The sequence below is a fragment of the Homalodisca vitripennis genome, chromosome 8 (assembly GCF_021130785.1).
Source record: "Homalodisca vitripennis isolate AUS2020 chromosome 8, UT_GWSS_2.1, whole genome shotgun sequence".
Lineage (NCBI taxonomy): Eukaryota > Metazoa > Arthropoda > Insecta > Hemiptera > Cicadellidae > Homalodisca > Homalodisca vitripennis.
This window is the reverse complement of record NC_060214.1, coordinates 126,433,013-126,458,881: the sequence shown is the minus strand read 5'-3', so window position 1 is coordinate 126,458,881 and position 25,869 is coordinate 126,433,013. Positions and strand designations below refer to the sequence as shown.

The following is a 25,869-nucleotide window of genomic DNA, read 5'->3' as shown; positions in this document are numbered from 1 at the left end:
CTGTATGGACATTATCTCTCCTTAAACCGATTCCTTTTCCTTTGAACAAAGTGTCTCTGTAACTGTAAGTAGTTTTATCAATAAAGTCAACATATAGGAAATTAAACCGGCTATAAAAACAAACGCCAAATTGAAATTGATCTATACTTACGATTAAAGAAGTCTTGACAGTTAATCGGACTATCACCATTTAGCCTAGTTTGTAATTATGTGTTAGGTTAGTTATTTACCTGATGAAGAGATCAGATTGAAGATCTCGAAACGTAGGGTTACTGATTTGTTTGTTTCACTGGACGATGGCAAAAGTCCGGAAGAATCCTGTTTCCTTTACCGCCATAACAAAGAGAATAAAGACAGAGGTTCTTACGAAGGTATGTCCTAAAATGCCTTTTACCACCAATCTTTTATAAAATTATCAATGTCTGAGCTATACAGTGTTTCTATGTTATGTTACCAATAAAAAAGAGAGTGCCAGTAAGACGTGTCCATTGTGGAGGTAACATGTTTGTGATACGTTTGCCATCGTTCAGTGATACAAGAAATTAATAACACTGCATTTCGAGATCTGCTATCTGACGTCTTCCTCAGGTACATAACTAACCTATCACGTGCACTATTGATGAGACAATGATTATATCTCACCCAGATTATACTATATTTTTAGTCTAAATGTCTCATGTCGAAACTATGTAGAGTTCATTTTTGTGCTTCTTCGTTGCCGGCGTTTGTTGGGTCTCCTCTGACGAACATGACTGCAGACTCCAGGAGTCAAGTCTGTGACGGCATCACAAGACAATAGGACTCAGTATAATTATCGTATAAGTTTACGCACGTTACCATTCTGGAAAGACCATGAAAATAGTGTGTGCTAATAAAGTTAGCAGGACCTAGAGGTTTTGTTCACTAGCACGAGGAGTTGAGGAAACATATACTTCACTTAAAACACCCAACCCCACGTAAAGTAGGGGTATTTACACTTGCTGTAGAGTGACGCCTGGGGCTCAAGATGTTAAACCTAAAGGGTCTACATGGCATGCCACTGTCCAAGAGACAGGATACTCTGGATGGGTAAGGATTTGTGATTGAGGTCTCCTCATGCCGAGATTCCTAGATACATCCAGCATGGGGGGGGGACACTACCTCAGCCATGCCACTATGGAAGAAGGTGAAGAGGCTATCTCTATATCAGCCTCTTCCAGTCAAAGTGGGTAAGAGAAGGTTCTCCCTCACATTTAGTCTTGGCTAGGGAAGCCCCAGCCACTCCAGCAATCATCTCCCTGCTAATCCAGCAATCATTCCTCACCCACTCCAGCAATCATCTCCCTGCTAATCCAGCAATCATTCCTCAGCCACTCCAGCAATCATTCTTAGCCACTCCAGCAATCATTCCTCAGCCACTCCAGCAATCATCTCCTACCCACTCAAGCAATCATCTCACAGTCACTCAAGAAATCATCACTACCCACTTCAGCAATCACCCCCCAGACACTCCAGAAATCATAACCACCCACTCCATCAATTATCTCACAGTCACTCCAGCAATCACTTCTCAGCCACTCCAGCAATCATTCCTCAGCCACTCCAGCAATCATTCCTCAGCCACTCCAGAAATCATCTCCCTGCCACTCGAGCAATCATCTCCCACCCACTCCAGTAATCATCTCCCAGCCACTTCAGCAATCATCCCTTATAAACTCAAAACAATCATTCCCCAGCCACTCCAGCAATCATCTCTCAGACAATCCAGAAATCATACCCACCATCCCTCCCACCCACCCACCCACTCCAGCAATCATTTCTCAGCCATGTCGAGATTCATGATGGTCTCCTTGGTAGAAGGAGAAGCCAGCTCTGTACCTGTCTCTCCAGTCAAACCAGGGCCCACATGTCTAGGCTATCAACTACCTTAATACTTAAAGAGCCACCCATCTCCAATAACCATCTTCTACAGTATTCCGGACGTCGATCTACGCTTGCACCTTGTATGTTAATGACATCAGTGTCAATTTTTCATGTAAATCGCCCGGTACGCTGAGGACCATAATATTACTCAGCTCACATGCAATACATTAACTGAAAATAATGTTGTATTGTATATTTTTGGGATCTTGGCGCTTGGTTTAGGTAAATAATCCGACATAGTGTCTGAGCGAAACCAGAATTATCAATGTTCTTGACTCCATATATTGACAAGAAGTTGGTTTTGTTGGTAGCCAGAATCTTTTGGTGGATGATAGTGTCTCTATTTTTGGATTTGAATTGGATTCTGGCTACACTTGAACTTAACCTAATTAATATTGTTTACTTGAAATCATCTAAACCGGCAATCGTTTAATTCTTTGTCACCCTTTCATTCAAAGCCTCTGTTGAAGTTGATTTATTTTATAACTTACAGCTTGTTAGTGTATGGTTCTACATTTTGATATAAATAAATCAAACCTCACCGAATTTGGGTAAGTTTTTAAACACATTTTTGCCACTTAAATATTATGTTTTTAGGAAACTTGAATTTATTATATACCAACAATTTACCATTTTTATAATATTTACACCAGCGTTAACCACATTTAAGTCCGAACACCGACATTTTGAGCCGGGAAACCCTTTCTATTGAACTAAAGATGTCTCCCTATAATATGTGCATTAATTTTACTTATTTTATTATAGATTCAAACTCTTTTGTATTAGTTAACTGCGTGAAATAAGAATGCGTGCAAATCGATTTTAATGCGGAGTGAAGAAGACAAGTTTTGAATAATATCTGTGATGAGGCTATGTTTGAAACAGTACATCAATACAAATAGACAGTCAAGATTTATTACTGTCTCAGGAACCGATTTTAATGCTGAGTGAAGAAGACAAGTTTTGTTTAATATCTGTGATGAGACTATGTTTGAAACAGTACATCAATACAAATAAACAGTCAAGATTTATTACTGTCTCAGAAACCGATTTTAATGCGGAGTGAACAAGACAAGTTTTGAATAATATCTGTGATGAGGCTATGTTGAAACAGTACATCAATACAAATAGACAGTCAAGATTTATTACTGTCTCAGAAACCGATTTTAATGCGGAGTGAAGAAGACAAGTTTTGAATAATATCTGTGATGGGGCTATGTTTGAAACAGTACATCAATACAAATAGACAGTCAAGATTTATTACTGTCTCAGAAACCGATTTTAATGCGGAGTGAAGAAGACAAGTTTTGAATAATATCTGTGATGAGGCTATGTTGAAACAGTACTTCAATACAAATAGACAGTCAAGATTTATTACTGTCTCAGAAACCGATTTTAATGCGGAGTGAACAAGACAAGTTTTGAATAATATCTGTGATGAGGCTATGTTTGAAACAGTACATCAATACAAATAGACAGTCAAGGTTTATTACTGTCTCAGAAACCGATTTTAATGCGGAGTGAAGAAGACAAGTTTTGAATAATATCTGTGATGAGGCTATGTTTGAAACAGTACATCAATACAAATAGACAGTCAAGATTTATTACTGTCTCAGAAACCGATTTTAATGCGGAGTGAAGAAGACAAGTTTTGAATAATATCTGTGATGAGGCTATGTTTGAAACAGTACATCAATACAAATAGACAGTCAAGATTTATTACTGTCTCAGAAACCGATTTTAATGCGGAGTGAAGAAGACAAGTTTTGAATAATATCTGTGATGAGGCTATGTTTGAAACAGTACATCAATACAAATAGACAGTCAAGATTTATTACTGTCTCAGAAACCGATTTTAATGCGGAGTGAACAAGACAAGTTTTGAATAATATCTGTGATGAGGCTATGTTTGAAACAGTACATCAATACAAATAGACAGTCAAGGTTTATTACTGTCTCAGAAACCGATTTTAATGCGGAGTGAAGAAGACAAGTTTTGAATAATATCTGTGATGAGGCTATGTTTGAAACAGTACTTCAATACAAATAGACAGTCAAGGTTTATTACTGTCTCAGAAACCGATTTTAATGCGGAGTGAAGAAGACAAGTTTTGAATAATATCTGTGATGAGGCTATGTTGAAACAGTACTTCAATACAAATAGACAGTCAAGATTTATTACTGTCTCAGAAACCGATTTTAATGCGGAGTGAACAAGACAAGTTTTTGAATAATATCTGTGATGAGGCTATGTTTGAAACAGTACTTCAATACAAATAGACAGTCAAGATTTATTACTGTCTCAGAAACCGATTTTAATGCGGAGTGAACAAGACAAGTTTTGAATAATATCTGTGATGAGGCTATGTTTGAAACAGTACATCAATACAAATAGACAGTCAATATTTATTACTGTCTCAGAAACCGATTTTAATGCGGAGTGAACAAGACAAGTTTTGAATAATATCTGTGATGAGGCTATGTTTGAAACAGTACATTCAATACAAATAGACAGTCAAGGTTTATTACTGTCTCAGAAACCGATTTTAATGCGGAGTGAACAAGACAAGTTTTGAATAATATCTGTGATGAGGCTATGTTGAAACAGTACATCAATACAAATAGACAGTCAAGGTTTATTACTGTCTCAGAAACCGATTTTAATGCCGAGTGAACAAGACAAGTTTTGAATAATATCTGTGATGAGGCTATGTTGAAACAGTACTTCAATACAAATAGACAGTCAAGATTTATTACTGTCTCAGAAACCGATTTTAATGCCGAGTGAACAAGACAAGTTTTGAATAATATCTGTGATGAGGCTATGTTTGAAACAGTACTTCAATACAAATAGACAGTCAAGATTTATTACTGTCTCAGAAACCGATTTTAATGCGGAGTGAAGAAGACAAGTTTTGAATAATATCTGTGATGAGGCTATGTTGAAACAGTACTTCAATACAAATAGACAGTCAAGATTTATTACTGTCTCAGAAACCGATTTTAATGCCGAGTGAACAAGACAAGTTTTGAATAATATCTGTGATGAGGCTATGTTGAAACAGTACTTCAATACAAATAGACAGTCAAGATTTATTACTGTCTCAGAAACCGATTTTAATGCGGAGTGAAGAAGACAAGTTTTGAATAATATCTGTGATGAGGCTATGTTTGAAACAGTACATCAATACAAATAGACAGTCAAGATTTATTACTGTCTCAGAAACCGATTTTAATGCGGAGTGAACAAGACAAGTTTTGAATAATATCTGTGATGAGGCTATGTTTGAAACAGTACATCAATACAAATAGACAGTCAAGGTTTATTACTGTCTCAGAAACCGATTTTAATGCGGAGTGAAGAAGACAAGTTTTGAATAATATCTGTGATGAGGCTATGTTTGAAACAGTACTTCAATACAAATAGACAGTCAAGGTTTATTACTGTCTCAGAAACCGATTGGGTTATATGAATGTTTTGGCGCCGTTCGTGTTTGTAGGCCTGTACGTAGCCTACACGGTACAGTTTACATCCCCGCTATATCGGTCTTGTATAAATACGTGTTCATCTAAATATCCAGGCTGGTACTGTAACTACGTCGAATTCTAGTCTTGTGGTCAAGATAGCATGGTCTTAGAACACACCCCATCATCATCAACACATCATGATCCACAAGCATGATCTTTTCTTACCTGGTAACACGTCTCTGTGTTTTGTTGTTATATCGAGTAAAATATTTGGAACGCTTTTTTTAATACGAATGCTTCAGTTTCTTAACAAATACAATTAGCTCTTAAACAAACAATTTATATTAAGAAGGGAAAATCGAAGGTAGACGCAGTTGTGTCTTGTCGAGGTAACTGTAGACGGGTTTAGAGAGTCGAAATCACACATTAACTATGTTTCTCAACGTATCTAAAGCATTCGATTGTGTTGACTTAGGTCCCATAACATCTGAGGCGTGCCTCTCTTGTGTCTTAGTTTATTTTTAAGTCACAGATCTCTAGTTGTCCAAATTTCGAATCACGTTTCTAATTCAATGAGTTATGGATCCATTCTCAGTCACACTCTCTTCCGGCTCTGTGACAAGGACAGTATCATCACTACCATACGAAATAATCGTGCAGTATCCTGATGGTACGACTTTGTTTTAATGAAACTACAAAATCAGTATTAGAACAGAACCCTTCATTGCAGTAAACAGTTGCGTCCAGCTTTTTCACAGCTTCAATCTAACAACAAATTCTTCAAAATCCTATCTTCTATTTTTTTCCTTTGCGCTTGACAGACTGCGTATATAGCCCAGCTATTATATTGAATGATGCCATACTAGAAGAGGTCTGTTCCTATAAATTCCTTGGTCAAGGTGTATATGGAATTTTACTTTGATCACGGTGGAATGGTCATATCGATTACGTTGACTACAATTTATCCTCGGGCATTTATGTTTTGAGGTTTCTAGCTAAATACTACTCTATTCAGGTTATGATGATGGCTAATTATGGCTTGATTTATCCACATCTCACCTACGCAATAATGCTGAGGGGCGTATATGCAAGTAAACAGTTTTTGGGAGCGTTCAAACTTCAAAATACGCATCATTGTAAAACTACAAAGAGCCGTGCAGGACGGTTTGCAAAAGATTGAAACAGTTGACTCTGCCAAGTCTCTACACTTTAAAAATAACATCACATTGTACCTTGATCAACGGATGGGATGTTCAATCGTACGAGACAAGATGCAGTTAAAACTACCGAACTGGGAGACTCAGGACGGTAGTTCTTGAACGTTTTCCCTCACACGCAGGGATTTTTCTCGTCAACAGTTTGCTAAATGAAATTAAAACTTCGCCTATGCTCAAAGCATTTAAAAATCGTTAAAATCGTCCAGTGTCGAACGCGTTTTATAGCGTAAATGAGCTTATGACGTATAATTGAGAGGCCGCAAAGTCAGAAAATTTACTGCCGAGTCTGAGTGTTAATACATATGTACGTATACGAGAATTCGATATGTCATGTGTGTCAAAGTTATTAGATACTTGACGTTTGTTATACAAATATACTTTTGTATCTGAAATAAATATTTGACTATTGACTATTTGGTTAGAGAGTATTCACAAGTTAGCCTTCGTTATACTCGTTGATTGGGTTGGAATACAATTGACAAAGTTAAAAGACTTCCAGAAAGGTTAATCGAAACAGTGGCCTGGTTGCATGACCTGGGGCTAGCGTGATGTAGTCCCGTATCTCGACTGTGTGTCGGGGGCGGCGAGGGCGGGGCGGGGCGGCGGACGGTGGCGGTCGATACCGCGGCTACCCCTTACCTGCCCCACGCCCGCCACTGCCGCCCCCGTCTCCACAGTCTTGTGTAAACATACATGGACCAGTATTGCACAACGGCTGTACTATTGTTCGTGGGCAATTTACAAGCATCAGGGAACTGTGAACTTCGAAACCTTGTTATTTCGTTGGATCGCTGGATTATTTTCTGTATCAATACGTTGTATCTTTCTTGCTCCATGACCTCCTCAAACTTCCTCGATTCAATGAGAAGGATACATACTGCTGTCTTTAAAACTATTATTTCATCTTTTGATCTATCCTCATTCAATGTTTCACTATTTATAATTTATTAGTTTAATATAAATTGTACTAGTTACTATTGTATGAAGTAATTGCATTATATCTATTTTGGTGTAGGCGGGTTACTCTGTAATATTACGTATCCACTATTATTTAATCTAACAAGAATCCCGATTAGAATGAAGCCAAACTTTTCAATTTCACCGAGTCTGATGTAATCACTGGGAATTGTAAGGAATCAGCCAAAGACTTCGAGGAAAAATATTCTCCGTGAATAGGCAAAACCGCGGCGATGTGAGGAAGGATGAACCAACAGAAGTGGGCGAGATCATGGCGAGATTCGCCACCCTCAGCTGATTGTCCAGTATTTATCATCCGTTCAGCTGTAATTTATAACTTCCAGACACATACGTAAGGCGATTGTAATTACGCTGCTTTTCACTTTGTGTGTTTAATAACAGTTATTTGTCAAATTTTCTGCGAGTACCTGTCGATACAATCAGCTGCTTTACTGCAATTTACTGAGTTTTTAGCGAAGCCTCTCTCGCCAGTTTCTGATGAACGAAATCCCATTTCTGTCCGTCTGTACGCACGATACTGTCAAAGGAGTTGACATGTTAAAAGGTTTCACATGACTGATTGTGTGGATGTAGGCCTACACAGTTTTAAATTATAATACAATGTGTCAACTGAGTCGTCGTGAATTTTGGTGGATTACGTTTTGTGCAATTTTTACTGCAATAGCAAATTCGGAAAATTCAATTTCATACTATTGTCTGAAGTTGGAGTGTACCTCCAAAACATTTGAAGAGTGACATAACCTCTTCGGTTGATTTCGAATTTGATGAAGGCAAGAATACCTAATGAAATACCTATACGCTATACCAAACATTATTATTTTTTGCACTGTTCGACTTTAAAAGGAGTGTATCCAAACTTATTACTCGCCCTAATTACACATTGTAATCGATACAGGTAGGAGTGTGCCAACCTTGTGTTGTAACAGGGTTCACTGAGGTTACATGCTAAATTTCAAATCTAGCTCGTTACATTCTCGACATGTCCTGTGGACTGTAGACCAATCATATAAAAAAGACGTTGATACAAAAACGGCATATCATAGAATTCATTCTTGTAGAAATGAAGTTTCATGTAATAAAGTCTATACGTATATAAGATCTATCTTGACATACCTTGCTACATAATACATTCAGATTCATTAAACTGGGTTTCATATCAGTGTTTAAACAATAAAAGTCTAAATACAAAGTCACTATAAATTGTATAAAACATGTACGTGTTAAGAAAGTTATGCTGCATGTGTTAATATGTCACATGTTTAAATCTCTTGTATTGAGTGTGTTTACAAATTTATGTATTCTGCTAATTCCTAGTTGCCATAATGGTTACCCATAGACCAATTCGGAAATATTCGATAACTCTCAGCCAGATTCCATGGAGTGACATGCACCATAATCAAACTCAGTGTTTCGTATATAGAAATGAAATTTCATGAACATTTTAAAGTCTATATGTCAGTTTGTTTTCGAGTATCGGACGAATGGACAGACAGAAATTAAAATTTTCCAATCACACCCCACGAGTTGGTTGAAACTAAAGATCAGCCAACTACCAAAGGTACAACATAACTTTCTTTACGGTACAATTCGAAATAAAGTAAATATTAATATAATTACAGAATGTACTACTCAGGATAATATACGATATGTGCCAGTTACTTACGGTAATTTGTAGGTTATGTTTGGTAGCCTGTCTTCTGTTTACCACTTCAGTTACTGATGGCCAGAACAACAGTAATTTGTAGGTTATGTTTGGTAGCTTGTAGTTTACCACTTTACTTTCAGTATCACCTGATTTGTGCCGCTGGGGAGTTTTTTTTAATAGACACAACTGTCTGCTAACAGGCTGTGGCAGGATAAAGTGACAGTCCCATATTGTACTATAGTCTGAGCTCTTGGGTGTTGGTTTTTGTTGTTTCGTTATTCGGTGAATTTTTGTTTCACCGTTTCACAGTTTCTAATGTTAATTCCTATTACTGATAACCTTGCTATTCATTCATATACACAAATTATTGGCTATTACGGTTTTATGTGTGTATAAATGTTTAGGTTTCCGTTCTTGTTTCAAAAAATTAATTTTACGGACGTTAACGTTTTAAAGACGTTACTAATCAAGGCATTACTTTTCCACCCACGTAATGTCACATAAAAAACGAAGCACGAATATGTATAATTATGTGCTATACATATAAACTTATTTTATATGTATTATGTAGAATGCATGTTCTTGTTGCTAGTAGTGTTTAGGCCTACTTGGCAAAACTACGCTAATTGTAAACTTATTAAAAACATAGTTGGGAAAACTTGAACCAACGTTTCGTTTCAGTTCAAAGTTTTATTTTTCATCACCTTACCTTTATCAAACGTGGGTTCATCTAGCAATTTTTGTAATAACTACATGCCAAGTGTTATCCGTAGTTTAAAATTCGTTAACCCCTAAAATCTGAAGATCCAAGAAACGTAGCAACATCTGATTTGTTTCGCTGGAGATATCCAAATGTGTTGGAACCAAACCACACAAACCTAAGCGAACTACGCTTTCTTGAACCCTAACTTGGAGAGAAATATGTCTTAGGTTTCGTTCCACGATTCACCAGTTCACAGCCGAAATACGATCGTAGATTTCTAACTGTAATATAAAATTGTAAAAACTAATACGTATAAAACTTTACACTGACTTTAGTACACATGCTTTATTATCTATCATACTGAAGTAAATCAGTTTGGTTTTTAAGCCCTAGTACATATTTTTTAATGACACAAAATTTTATGAAATACGTTTTGTACATATCAAAATCTATTTACATAAAATAAAGTCGGGTTAGTTACACCATTTATATCTCGAGAATGACTGTACCGATTATAATGATCTCTGATTTGTTAGATTCATCTCAATCCCCGGGAATCATTAGGTAAATAGAAAAAGAAACACAAACACAACACACACACACACACACACACACACACACACACACACACACATATGTCAACAGTTTAGATTGAAAGAGTCTGTTAAATGTAATTAACTGTTCTGTTTAAACGTTTAATGACAGCACAACCATATGTTTAGTTAATTTTACTAGGATTTTCAATATGTTTACATCTTGAAAGCATAGAATAAGCTTGATAGTAACAAGACTTCTTATTTTCAACCCTTTTGCAACCACTGTTGAGCACAGAGTAGGAAAGTATCAAGATAGGGGAATTGAAAGTTTTAGTAATAGTAACTTGTAATATACTTTTAACTGTACATTTTAGGAAATATTTAGTATGCAGTGCTTGGTCAGTACTCTAATGTAGATATCAAAGACCAAATTTCTGTCTAACATGTATTATAAATTGAAAGACTGTTAAAAAACCCAACAAAGTTGTCATTTTATAGAAATAGGCTTCTCATATCTGTATTATGCATATTTTTCCTTGATCGGGGAAACAAATAAAAATCAACTATGGCAAAAAATACTAAGACCGGAATACATTACAATGGCTATAAATATACACTTTTGACATATTTTCTTGATCGGGCAAGGCAAACCCAACATTAGCGTTGGGCATATAATTAACTTGAACCAGAAGTGCTCATACGCGTACAAAGCTTACAAAATTGCGTGCGGGTAGTGCTGGTACTCAAGTAAATTAGGCTACAAATGTTAATCTGTTAAATTACTTATTAACTTTTATAAATCATCGTTCCTTTAATGATTTGTTCTCAAATCCATAAAAAAACCTTTCTAATCGGCGTTTAATTGTTATTTTTTTACAGGAGATAAATTTCAGAGTCGGTTTTCGAGTATAGAAAAACATTTAAAACAAATATCTAAAACCGTCACTGTTATTGAATGCGTTATTTTGGTGCTCGAATATTGTTGTAGGTAATTTATTAGTGAATGAAAGAATTGAAATCATGACAAAACCTAACAAATGACATTTCCAATTTCCAATACACACAACATGCCACGCGTTTCAAGTACATTCCCTCGCCAAGATGGGCCTATTTACTCCATGCATAGCCTACACCGAAGTAAATATTTACTTCATACGTGATGACGTGTACGTTTTGTTATTGAGTTAATAAATTAATAACCTAAAAGAATCAATGGCGTTTGACGGATAAAAATATCAACATAGTTATTAATATATTATTTAATATATAATTTAAAACATGAAATACACATTTATAACGTACTACATTTAAACGGTATTGGACAAGTGTAGTAAGCTAACTGAAGTAACAAATATACAGCTAGCGTGAAATGAGCGTTGACAAAGTATAAATAATTAGTACACAGAGTAGCTTAATTCTAACGTTAAAAATGGCATTTAATGACAATGTTTTGATATGTCTCATAAGTTATAACAGTAGCATTGGTAGTATTTATATTTATAATATACAATACAATATGCATCTTACACTACTGGATTATGATTATGTTATAACTAGATCTAACTTTTAAGTATATTGTAACGACATTATAAAATAAGTTATTGTTCAGTTGTCTTAACATTGATATAGTCTTGATTAATTATTGTTTTAGCAATTTTATTATAAACCACAAAATACTAGGACAAAAATAGTATAGTTGGATAACGTTCTATGAAAACTTTTTATTGTTAAAATTCGTTTGTTATTTTTTAGTAAGAAACACGTAAATGTATTTCTTTTCAGTTTCCAGTTTTTAAGATCCAAGTGCTAAACCACGAATTGGAACTAAACTCTCAACATTCACAACCACGTTTGTTTTTGAAACGAAGAACTCTGTACCACAAAACTTATTAAAACATGTCGGTTCGATTATTATACACATTATTGTTGCCTATACATTTGTACACTGAGTATGCGTAACATTTTATCATTTGAACTTTATACTGCTTTTAGTTGTCATTTTATTTAGTATTTTTTTTTTAGATTTACACCCTTTAAATGTACTTGCTAATTCTTTAATTAATTATAGAATTTCTTCTCCATTTGACAATTGGGACTGCTGGGGAATCACGCACAACAAATGAAACCGTCCATGAAAAGTGGGAACTTGCGTTGAATAAAAAAATATGAAAATCACAACTACATTAGCTTAAGTCCTAAGGAACTGTCATAGTTAGTTAAGATCCTAGGATCATAGGAAGTTTTGTCATCGAATGCCATTTACACCTAAACGCCGCTAACCTACTGTGTACATACAGAGGTGTCTAATGTATAACGTAAAGCTAGCTTAGGCCTGACACACTGACCACGTGACTGTTTTGTAGTGCTCTCAATGTTGTTAACTACCCCTACCCCTCCCCCACCCTCTGGCACATATAACCACAAGAAACCAGCCCTGCAGCCACACTCGCCGACAGTTATTTCTCCTTCGACTCTGAAACAGATCAGATTGTCACAGTTAAAACATATTACAGACATTGAATCTACAACAAGCCGGATTTCCTGTTTCCGGAGCTACTCTCATACTAATATAGTAGTGAGAGCGTTATGATTTTACGTTTGCCTCATAAGGAGTTTAACTGTGAGTAAAGTTAACGTCTGCAAATGTACCCCCTTACTTAAGCCGCTATAGTGAAGACCAAGTAAAAATATTAACATTTTAAAACAACAATATAACAATAATGCACAATATTGTACACAATGCAATGAAGCGATTGTATCAGACATTCCAATCAGCTCTAATCCACTATTCCAATTTTAGCTTTGTTGCTAAGTACAACTAAATATTACTAAACTTATATTATTAAACTAAACGTATTATTATTGTTTGTTAATAGAGTTTTAGTTGTAAGAAAACCTAATACAAGTGTATTTATTGCACATTTATTACATTCAATCTAAATGGTTGATGAGTGTTTAAGAATTTATTTACAATCTAAGAGTATTTTTTCAACGTAAAGTATTAGCAAGGTGTGTATTATAGATAGAGAGATGTTCAGATTAGCAAAGTGTGTATTATAGATAGACAGATGTTCAGATTAGCAAGGTGTGTATTATAGATAGACAGATGTTCAGATTAGCAAGGTGTGTATTATAGATAGACAGATGTTCAGATTAGCAAGGTGTGTATTATAGATAGACAGATGTTCAGATTAGCAAGGTGTGTATTATAGATAGACAGATGTTCAGATTAGCAAGGTGTGTATTATAGATAGACAGATGTTCAGATTAGCAAGGTGTGTATTATAGATAGACAGATGTTCAGATTAGCAAGGTGTGTATTATAGATAGACAGATGTTCAGATTAGCAAGGTGTGTATTATAGATAGACAGATGTTCAGATTAGCAAGGTGTGTATTATAGATAGACAGATGTTCAGATTAGCAAGGTGTGTATTATAGATAGACAGATGTTCAGATTAGCAAGGTGTGTATTATAGATAGACAGATGTTCAGATTAGCAAGGTGTGTATTATAGATAGACAGATGTTCAGATTAGCAAGGTGTGTATTATAGATAGACAGATGTTCAGATTAGCAAGGTGTGTATTATAGATAGACAGATGTTCAGATTAGCAAGGTGTGTATTATAGATAGACAGATGTTCAGATTAGCAAGGTGTGTATTATAGATAGACAGATGTTCAGATTAGCAAGGTGTGTATTATAGATAGACAGATGTTCAGATTAGCAAGGTGTGTATTATAGATAGACAGATGTTCAGATTAGCAAGGTGTGTATTATAGATAGACAGATGTTCAGATTAGCAAGGTGTGTATTATAGATAGACAGATGTTCAGATTAGCAAGGTGTGTATTATAGATAGACAGATGTTCAGATTAGCAAGGTGTGTATTATAGATAGACAGATGTTCAGATTAGCAAGGTGTGTATCATAGATAGACAGATGTTCAGATTAGCAAGGTGTGTATTATAGATAGACAGATGTTCAGATTAGCAAGGTGTGTATTATAGATAGACAGATGTTCAGATTAGCAAGGTGTGTATTATAGATAGACAGATGTTCAGATTAGCAAGGTGTGTATCATAGATAGACAGATGTTCAGATTAGCAAGGTGTGTATCATAGATAGACAGATGTTCAGATTAGCAAGGTGTGTATTATAGATAGACAGATGTTCAGATTAGCAAGGTGTGTATTATAGATAGACAGATGTTCAGATTAGCAAGGTGTGTATTATAGATAGACAGATGTTCAGATTAGCAAGGTGTGTATCATAGATAGACAGATGTTCAGATTAGCAAGGTGTGTATCATAGATAGACAGATGTTCAGATTAGCAAGGTGTGTATCATAGATAGACAGATGTTCAGATTAGCAAGGTGTGTATCATAGATAGACAGATGTTCAGATTAGCAAGGTGTGTATTATAGATAGACAGATGTTCAGATTAGCAAGGTGTGTATTATAGATAGACAGATGTTCAGATTAGCAAGGTGTGTATTATAGATAGACAGATGTTCAGATTAGCAAGGTGTGTATCATAGATAGACAGATGTTCAGATTAGCAAGGTGTGTATTATAGATAGACAGATGTTCAGATTAGCAAGGTGTGTATTATAGATAGACAGATGTTCAGATTAGCAAGGTGTGTATTATAGATAGACAGATGTTCAGATTAGCAAGGTGTGTATTATAGATAGACAGATGTTCAGATTAGCAAGGTGTGTATTATAGATAGACAGATGTTCAGATTAGCAAGGTGTGTATTATAGATAGACAGATGTTCAGATTAGCAAGGTGTGTATTATAGATAGACAGATGTTCAGATTAGCAAGGTGTGTATTATAGATAGACAGATGTTCAGATTAGCAAGGTGTGTATTATAGATAGACAGATGTTCAGATTAGCAAGGTGTGTATTATAGATAGACAGATGTTCAGATTAGCAAGGTGTGTATTATAGATAGACAGATGTTCAGATTAGCAAGGTGTGTATTATAGATAGACAGATGTTCAGATTAGCAAGGTGTGTATTATAGATAGACAGATGTTCAGATTAGCAAGGTGTGTATTATAGATAGACAGATGTTCAGATTAGCAAGGTGTGTATTATAGATAGACAGATGTTCAGATTAGCAAGGTGTGTATTATAGATAGACAGATGTTCAGATTAGCAAGGTGTGTATTATAGATAGACAGATGTTCAGATTAGCAAGGTGTGTATCATAGATAGACAGATGTTCAGATTAGCAAGGTGTGTATTATAGATAGACAGATGTTCAGATTAGCAAGGTGTGTATTATAGATAGACAGATGTTCAGATTAGCAAGGTGTGTATTATAGATAGACAGATGTTCAGATTAGCAAGGTGTGTATTATAGATAGACAGATGTTCAGATTAACAAGGTGTGTATTATAGATAGACAGATGTTCAGATTAGCAAGGTGTGTATTATAGATAGACAGATGTTCAGATTAGCAAGGTGTGTATTATAGATAGACAGATGTTCAGATTAGCAAGGTGTGTATTATAGATAGACAGATGTTCAGATTAGCAAGGTGTGTATTATAGATAGACAGATGTTCAGATTAGCAAAGTGTGTATTATAGATAGACAGATGTTCAGATTAGCAAGGTGTGTATTATAGATAGACAGATGTTCAGATTAACAAGTTGTGTATTATAGATAGACAGATGTTCAGATTAGCAAGGTGTGTATTATAGATAGACAGATGTTCAGATTAACAAGTTGTGTATTATAGATAGACAGATGTTCAGATTAACAAGGTGTGTATTATAGATAGACAGATGTTCAGATTAACAAGGTGTGTATTATAGATAGAGAGATATTCATTTTAACAAGAGGTGTACTATTGATAAAGAGATGGTCATATTAACAAGGTGTGTACTATTGATAGACAAATGTTCAGACTGACAAGTTATGTACTATTGATAGAAAGTGGTTCAGATTAATAAGGTATGTATGTATAATAGATAGAAAGATGTCCAGATTAAGAAGGTGTACTCTAAAAAGATCTGTGCATTATAAATAGGGATACACAGTTTAATCCCCTAGAGCAGCAATAATGCAGCTTTTACACCAGTGGTATTCAGTTAAATTGTAGAATGACGGTTATCTGTATTGACTGTTAAATGATTAGAAATCGCCTTTAATATAAAGTTGTTACAAGTGCGTTGCCTTATACACAAGACCCTGTGCACTTTGTTAACGAAATGGACAAGGGTAGTGACTAATGAGTGATCTAACTCACCATTTTTACTCGACTTTTGTTTCACTTTCTCAGGATGTTGTTGTGGGTGTTCTGCTTTTTCTTTTTCCGGACTGTCCTTGCTCTCGGACCTGCCTGTGGACGTAACAAAACAACATTATAGTATAAGCATAATTACAATGCATACAAACTGCATGATACCAATATGACTCACTCTTTCCCACCCATTCCTTAACTGCTGTATACTACACTGTTTTCTACGTTAGCGTTTACTGCATCATTAACCAAACATAAATAAAATACAATTCGCTTATAGAGAAGACATCGAATTATTCCGGGTGTCTTAAAATGTCTTAAAAGTCTCATCCCCCCCTGAATGTGTCTCACATACTAACTGGTAAACAATAAGAGATGATATGGCAAAATATCAGCTACGGGTATTTGTATTTCCAGGACTTCCTAATGCGCTTCGGTCGGACAAAACAAAACGTGATAAATGCTATGTTAATCTAGGTTGTTGATGTTTTTTTAATCCTTGTAATGACTCGTTTACGATTTTGTGTTTACTAATTTCTCAAAATAATTACTGAGCGAATGTTTTATTTGCCTTACAATAACTTTAAATGCAACTTTAACTGTGGGGGGTTTAAAAAAACAATTCAAACTTATATTGGCCACCAAATTTGATAGAGTAACATTAAATACCTCTAGTTTGACTAAAGACTCGTCTTCTGTTTTGAATACCTTAAAAATGATGTGTCACTTGCTAGGGGTTCCCATTTAAAAATATTGACTTAATCCTAAAATACCCCAACAAATATCCCAAAGTAAATCATTCCATCTTTATTCACAAGACATTCAATAGGAGGGGGTGGAACTATTAAGACACCCGGATTTGGTTTGATGTAAATTAACTGGTGAACTACGACATCGAGGCAATCTGTTGGAGAATTGTACTGGGTATAACATAGCATACGTGTTAGTTATTTAAAAACATGAAATATTGAACACACTTGTAACTAGGGCTTAGGTTTTAAGTTAAATGGGCTATTTTTGTGAAACCAAATAAACATCGTCGAAACTAAAGTGACACAACTATTGTGATACATGTAGATCCTTGTATCACAATCAACATAGAAAGTTGAAAATTGGTACGTAAGTTTCTCTTGGTTGAAGGAAATACCCTACTTATTTTGACATCAAAAAGTCTAAGGGGAATTTGCCTTTTTTATCTGTCCGTCTGTGTGATCGTATTTCTTGATAGAAAGGTCCTAGAGATTTGAAACGTGGTACATAAGTATATCTTGGTCGAAGGAAATGCCCTACTTTTTTGACATCAAAAAGTCTAAGGGGAATTCGCCTTTTTTATCTGTCCGTCTGTGTGATCGTATTTCTTGAAAGAAAGGTCCTAGAGATTTGAAACGTGGTACATAAGTTTATCTTGGTCGAAGGAAATGCCCTACTTATTTTGACATCAAAAAGTCTAAGGGGAATTCGCCTTTTTTATCTGTCCGTCTGTGTGATCGTATTTCTTGATAGAAAGGTCCTAGAGATTCGAAACGTGGTACATAAGTTTATCTTGGTCGAAGGAAATGCCCTACTTATTCTGACATCAAAAAGTCTAAGGGGAATTTGCCTTTTTTATCTGTCCGTCTGTGTGATCGTATTTCTTGATAGAAAGGTCCTAGAGATTTGAAACGTGGTACATAAGTATATCTTGGTCGAAGGAAATGCCCTACTTTTTTTGACATCAAAAAGTCTAAGGGGAATTCGCCTTTTTTATCTGTCCGTCTGTGTGATCGTATTTCTTGAAAGAAAGGTCCTAGAGATTTGAAACGTGGTACATAAGTTTATCTTGGTCGAAGGAAATGCCCTACTTATTTTGACATCAAAAAGTCTAAGGGGAATTCGCCTTTTTTATCTGTCCGTCTGTGTGATCGTATTTCTTGATAGAAAGGTCCTAGAGATTCGAAACGTGGTACATAAGTTTATCTTGGTCGAAGGAAATGCCCTACTTATTTTGACATCAAAAAGTCTAAGGGGAATTCGCCTTTTTTATCTGTCCGTCTGTGTGATCGTATTTCTTGATAGAAAGGTCCTAGAGATTTGAAACGTGGTACATAAGTTTCTCTTGGTCGAAGGAGATTCCCTATTTATTTTGACATCGTACACAAGATAAACATTTAAATTACACACTCTTAGAAGTGAGAACGAATTTATAAGAGTTTCAACCTCAGATTGTTTCAACAACATTTATAAATTTTCAATATTTATTAAGAAAATCTTATTATTATAATTTGACAGTTCGCAAACACAATTCTTGACGCTTTATAGCTGATAAATCTACCTAAACTTACAAATGGTATAAATTTGTACCTTTTTTAAAATTTATAAATATAAAAGATGCGTACAACCAACATTAGTATTGCAAAGCAAAGCAAGATTCCTGAAATCCACTTTATTTTTGACAGTAATATCGTATATAAAGTACATCTTTTTCGGTTAAGTTATGACGCAATTCTAGAGAAACATTCAAGCGACACAATTATTGACTAACTTTGTCCACTAACATTCTCTGTCAAAGGTTAACCAGCCTTGTGTTTAAGTCTTGTTGATCTTATATGTAATGGTTTGTTGCCCACAGGCATGGCACGAATTTCAATCCGTAGAGCAATTGTGTAACGAGGAGAAATAAATAAATAAATATATATATTTATAATATATATACATATATTATAAATATATATATATATATATATATATATATATATATACATTTGAGTATTATATGTTCATAAAGTAACATACAAATATATGTCCTACGTTAAGAAGCTCAATTTGAAATTATTCCAAGAATACAATTTGTGGTTTTGCGTTATCTGACCGCACTAATTATACTATGCGATACTAGATATTTACTGAAAAGTTTTTTAATTTCAAACAAGGGAAGAGAATTTCACTACCTGCTGTCTCGGAGCGTGAGGGATGGATTGAGACAGATGCAAATTCCCACGCATCACATCGACCACGCAGCCTTGTATTGTACATGAGTTCAGAGACCTTTTCGTTGTATTTATTGGACCTATATTCGTAAAGAATAGTCAGTTTTAGTACTTAGTAACCAGCACTTCAGCGACAGCCATTGATAATGTTTCTGACTGACATCCATGTCTCTGTGATCACCTCAGTGATCTCAATTCATTACGGCGTAAAGGTCGTCATCAGTGACTTCAAACCGACTCGGGATCCAACAGCACAAGAACAATCCGAGACAAGAGGCCCACAAACGTTGCACTTAAAAAGATAGTTGAAAGAAGTTTTTAAATTGTATGGGACCGTTGAATTGCAGTTCAAAAATTTTGAAGAACATCTCAATTTCCATTTGAACGGGAACTTTCCTTTGGTTGAAATACAACAAAAGGCTAAAATAGAGAAAAGCAAATGGATTTACCAAAAGTATCTTGGTTTCGAGAGAACATTGAAAATTGGTCTCCAAAATTAATAAGCACCCAGCAAATTACGAATTCAACACTTGTTTAAAAGTTAATTTTAAACTAACTGTAACAAGGGTTATTAGAGCTACATAAGCTTATGATGTCACCAAAACACTACCCACATGAAAACACGAATCAAAAACTCCTTGGGCCATTATCAATACCAACAGATTTACTAAATGACAAACAAATGGAACTACAGATAAACAAGTCAGTGATACCACCAGGGTCGCTGATAAGTTCAACACATTTTTGCCTCGGTTGGCTCTGACCCCCTCATTAATACAGAGCCCAGCTGCCTCTATGGCTCTGACTCGAGTCACAAAGGGATATTACCAGAGTGATAAACGATTTTTCAACAAAGAAATCGAATGACTTCTGAAACAGTGTTTCAAACATTTGTTGGGACCACATGAACACATGATAAATGCATCTTTTCGCTCTGGAACTTTTCCCCCCTCTCTTAAAACAGCAAAAGTGACCCCTATTTTGAAAAAGAGTGATTCAAAATCATCCTGCTAAATTTTAATTGCGTCAGTTTTCAGAAAAGTTCTTGTAAAGGTTCTTCTCATTCGGCTTGTAATCTTTGGAAAAACACAATTTACAGGCATTAAGCTAGTTCGGATTCTGCAGTGGAAGGTTGACAACTGATGCAGTCGCGTTTCTTGTTGACATGATAGTGAAAGAGATTGAAAGTCAAATATTATTGTTAGTGTTTTTCTTGACTTGTCAAAAAAGTTCGACTGTGTTGACCATGGCGCCTTACTCACATACTGAGTGTCACATACTCGGAATGCGAGGAGTGCCACTCGAGTGGCTCAAGTCGTATCTCGGTGATGTAAATATATAGTATGTATATATAGTACAGTATGTCCAAATTTCAGACGTACATTTAGGGTTGGGGGTTGCGATATGGCGTTCCTCAGGGATCCATTCTCAGCCTACTACTCTTTATATTGTGTGTCTACAATGTTGACTCATCGCTCCATCACAGACAAATCGTCAAGTATGCAGATGATACAACTCTCTGGTTCATTGCAAAATCAAACAAACGTGTTTGAGCTCAATCCTATAAAACCAACGAAATCAAATTTCATTAAATCTTCTTCTGCGACGGACAGATTAAGATTTATTCCAGCAGTCACATTGGACGAAACCTAGATTGAAGATTCTTTGTTTGAAGTTTGTTTTTGACGTTTGAAGGATTGTGAAGGAAAGAGGAGTTTTCCGGACATTTGCCATTGTTCAGTGATTTTTTGTATCACTGAAAAATCCTAGATTGAAGAACTCTACTCAATGAAATTCCTTGGAATTTATATTGAACGAGGGTTGACATGGGATTGTCACGTAGACAGCGTCTGTGCTAAATTGTCCTCTGTCATTTACAATGCATGTATGCACAATTATCTAAACACTGCCCAACTGAGGTGCTCATGACGGCGTATTACGGGCTAATCTACTCACACCTACCCTATGGCGTAGCTTTGTAGGGAAATTGTGCAAACATACATTTTCCAGAATGTATATTCTTCAGGATAATTGGAGTCGTGAATTTAGAAATCTGAAACTGGTAGCACACCCTAACTCTATATTTTGGGAACAGGACCCTCTTTTCTTCAAGGAAAAGTTCAATCCTATTTACGCTTAAGAAAATACAAGCATGGAAACTACCAAACTAGGAGACACAGTACAGTAGCTTGAGAACGTTTGGCTTCTCAGGCAGAAGTTCAATTTGTCAACCAACTGCCGAAGTCGTTAACAATTCTGTATATTAAACTCGTCTGAAAATAGCTTTGATTTAAAAAAAAGACGAATTTAAGACACACGTTTAAGAGACCGCATTATTGGCCGACTCAATCTGGGACAAGAGTGGGGAATATTCCGAATGATTGAGAATTGGGCTAAATGTAACATTTTTATATATGAATGAGATGCATATGTAGTGAACGAATGTAAAATCTTAGCATTTCATTCATTTTAATGGGCGAGATAACATTTAAATGTTAATACGCAATAAAATATAATAATACTACTACTATTACTACAATACTACTACTACAACTACTACTATACATAGGTCAGGAAAGAGTTTGCTTGGTATCTTAAAAACTAAACAATATTACAAATGCCTGGTATGAATATTCTCAAAACTGTGAAGGTATTATTCACACAATTTGTTGAAAAGTCACACAAAAAAGTGTGATGCTTACTTCTGGATTGCTGGTGGAGCATCTTCTTTGTGCGATCCTTCTGCTCATGCGCGGCGGCCCGAGGGTCGTGGTCGTGCAAGGCCAGTGTGGGGAACACGGCTGTAACACAGAATATGATGTAAAATAGATTGGATACTCTCTAACATCCGTCTGCTAATGCGCGGCGGCCCGAGGTCGTGGTCGTGCAAGGCCAGTGTGGGGAATACGGCTGTAACACAGAATATGACCTAAAATATATTGGTTACTTGCTGAATGTCGGTGCCATCCTTTGTGCTCATACGAGGTGGTCTGGGGTCGTGGTCGTGCAAGGCCAGTGTGGGGAACACGGCTGTAACACAGAATATGACGTATTGGTTACTTGCTGAATGTCGGTGCCATCCTTTGTGCTCATACGAGGTGGTCTGGGGGTCGTGGTCGTGCAAGGCCAGTGTGGGGAACACGGCTGTAACACAGAATATGACCTAAAATACATTGGTTACTTGCTGAATCTCGGTGCCATCTTTGTGCTCATACGAGGTGGTCTGGGGTCGTGGTCGTGCAAGGCCAGTGTGGGGAACACGGCTGTAACACAGAATATGACGTATTGGTTACCTCCTGAATCTCGGTGCCATCTTTGTGCTCATACGAGGTGGTCTGGGGTCGTGGTCGTGCAAGGCCAGTGTGGGGAACACGGCTGTAACACAGAATATGACGTATTGGTTACCTCCTGAATGTCGGTGCCATCCTTGTGCTCATACGAGGTGGTCTGGGGGTCGTGGTCGTGCAAGGCCAGTGTGGGGAACACGGCTGTAACACAGAATATGACCTAAAATATTGGTTACTTCCTGAATCTCGGTGCCATCTTTGTGCTCATACGAGGTGGTCTGGGGCCGTGGTCGTGCAAGGCCAGTGTGGGGAACACGGCTGTAACACAGAATATGACCTAAAATACATTGGTTTACTTCCTGAATCTCGGTGCCATCTTTGTGCTCATACGAGGTGGTCTGGGGTCGTGGTCGTGCAAGGCCAGTGTGGGGAACACGGCTGTAACACAGAATATGACGTATTGGTTACTTCCTGAATCTCGGTGCCATCTTTGTGCTCATACGAGGTGGTCTGGGGGTCGTGGTCGTGCAAGGCCAGTGTGGGGAACACGGCTGTAACACAGAATATGACGTATTGGTTACTTGCTGAATCTCGGTGCCATCTTTGTGCTCATACGAGGTGGTCTGGAGGTTGTGGTCGTGCAAGGCCAGTGTGGGGAACACGGCTGTAACACAGAATATGACGTATACATTGGTTACTTGCTGAATCTCGGTGCCATCTTTGTGCTCATACGAGGTGGTCTGGGGTTGTGGTCGTGCAAGGCCAGTGTGGGGAACACGGCTGTAACACAGAATATGACGTATTGGTTACTTGCTGAATCTCGGTGCCATCTTTGTGCTCATACGAGGTGGTCTGGGGTTGTGGTCGTGCAAGGCCAGTGTGGGGAACACGGCTGTAACACAGAATATGACGTATTGGTTACTTGCTGAATCTCGGTGCCATTCTTGTGCTCATACGAGGTGGTCTGGGGTCGTGGTCGTGCAAGGCCAGTGTGGGGAACACGGCTGTAACACAGAATATGATGTATTGGTTACTTGCTGAATTCTCGGTGCCATTCTTGTGCTCATACGAGGTGGTCTGGGGTCGTGGTCGTGCAAGGCCAGTGTGGGGAACACGGCTGTAACACAGAATATGACCTATTGGTTACTTGCTGAATCTCGGTGCCATCTTTGTGCTCATACGAGGTGGTCTGGTGGTCGTGGTCGTGCAAGGCCAGTGTGGGGAACACGGCTGTAACACAGAATATGACCTAAAATACATTGGTTACTTCCTGATTCTCGGTGCCATTCTTGTGCTCATACGAGGTGGTCTGGAGGTTCGTGGTCGTGCAAGGCCAGTGTGGGGAACACGGCTGTAACACAGAATATGATGTATTGGTTACTTGCTGAATCTCGGTGTCATCTTTGTGCTCATACGAGGTGGTCTGGAGGTTGTGGTCGTGCAAGGCCAGTGTGGGGAACACGGCTGTAACACAGAATATGATGTATTGGTTACTTGCTGAATCTCGGTGTCATTCTTGTGCTCATACGAGGTGGTCTGGGTTGTGGTCGTGCAAGGCCAGTGTGGGGAACACGGCTGTAACACAGAATATGATGTATTGGTTACTTGCTGAATCTCGGTGTCATCTTTGTGCTCATACGCGGTGGTCTTGGGGTTGTGGTCGTGCAAGGCCAGTGTGGGGAACACGGCTGTAACACAGAATATGATGTATTGGTTACTTGCTGAATCTCGGTGTCATTCTTGTGCTCATACGCGGTGGTCTTGGGGTCGTGGTCGTGCATGGCCAGTGTGGGGAACACGGCTGTAACACAGAAAATATTATAATATATACTGTATATGTCCGTTTTTCGTAATCATTGACTATAGTTGGAAGCCCCTGTAAAGTCGAAATGACAAGATGTATCCTAAAACATGTTGAAAGACTTTCTCGAATGATTGATTTATGAATGAAGATATTGTCAATTATTTGTCATGAACTGGATATTTAGGGGTATTGGCGCATATTTTATAGCTACCAAAGCTAAATAAATAGTTTACCGTGTGTTCCACATTTTATGCACACTGAAGGGATCTTGAAAACTATATGAGATTCAGCAAAAATTAAATGGATAAAGTTGTGGGTAATAACAAGGCCAACAGATCAACTTGGTCAAATTGATGATTGGTTGTGTCGTTTGCTCGCTGTTTTTGTTAAAAATGTTCAAACTGTTACAGTTCTCTTATTATTGCTATATTTGAAACTTTTTGCATGATATATGAATGAAATTTCTTCTAGTTTTTAAATATTATAGTGACAAAGATTTTAAGACAAATACGTAGGAGCTGTAGGGTTTGAGTATATTTTTTAATGCAGCGAACCATCTTTAACTTAATCCAAACAAAGTAGATTGTTTTCAAAAGAAAGTAACTGATTTCAAAAATTATGTTATACTTCCCTCGTAGATTTAATCAAATAATTAATATAAACTCGTTTTTATGGTTGTTCAAAGGGAATTCGTATTCTACTATTCGGATAGTTGGTAAACCTGACTGATATTTCACTGCACACATTGCTGGAATCAGCTGTTTGGTTAAAGTTATAAATGATGAGGCCAGGACAGTCTAAAAGTTACTGTTACCTTACTGACATTTTTAAATTTTTGATTCGCCAAATAGCATGTTAGTTTCAAATTGTATCATAATTATAATTTTATAAATAATAATAAAAATTAACATATAAAAATAATCAAACAACCTAATTATGGGTGATTTATTCCGAAATAAAAAATATCCAATCGTGCCAAGTCTTGTGACCATACGGGCAAGCGGGCTTCTTAGTTAGCGTAAAATAAGCTGTGTTCAAATTTAATTGGGTTCTTTAATTGCTTTTATGATGATTGATATATCTTTAGCTGGCTTGAGTCAC

General features: G+C 36.7%; 1 protein-coding gene across 1 annotated transcript in view; it reads right to left on the bottom strand.

Moving 5' to 3' along the window:
• Positions 1 to 11,690: 11,690 nt before the first annotated feature.
• The window catches only part of LOC124368363, a 32,275-nt gene continuing 18,096 nt past the window's right edge, over positions 11,691 to 25,869 (bottom strand). The window contains exons 3-5 of the mRNA XM_046825646.1: positions 22,380 to 22,478; positions 16,718 to 16,810; positions 11,691 to 12,922 (exon numbers count right to left, since the gene is read on the bottom strand). Coding sequence (XP_046681602.1) covers positions 12,906 to 12,922; positions 16,718 to 16,810; positions 22,380 to 22,478 — 209 coding nt within the window. The 3' untranslated portion in view covers positions 11,691 to 12,905. The remainder of the gene's footprint in view (positions 12,923 to 16,717; positions 16,811 to 22,379; positions 22,479 to 25,869) is intronic.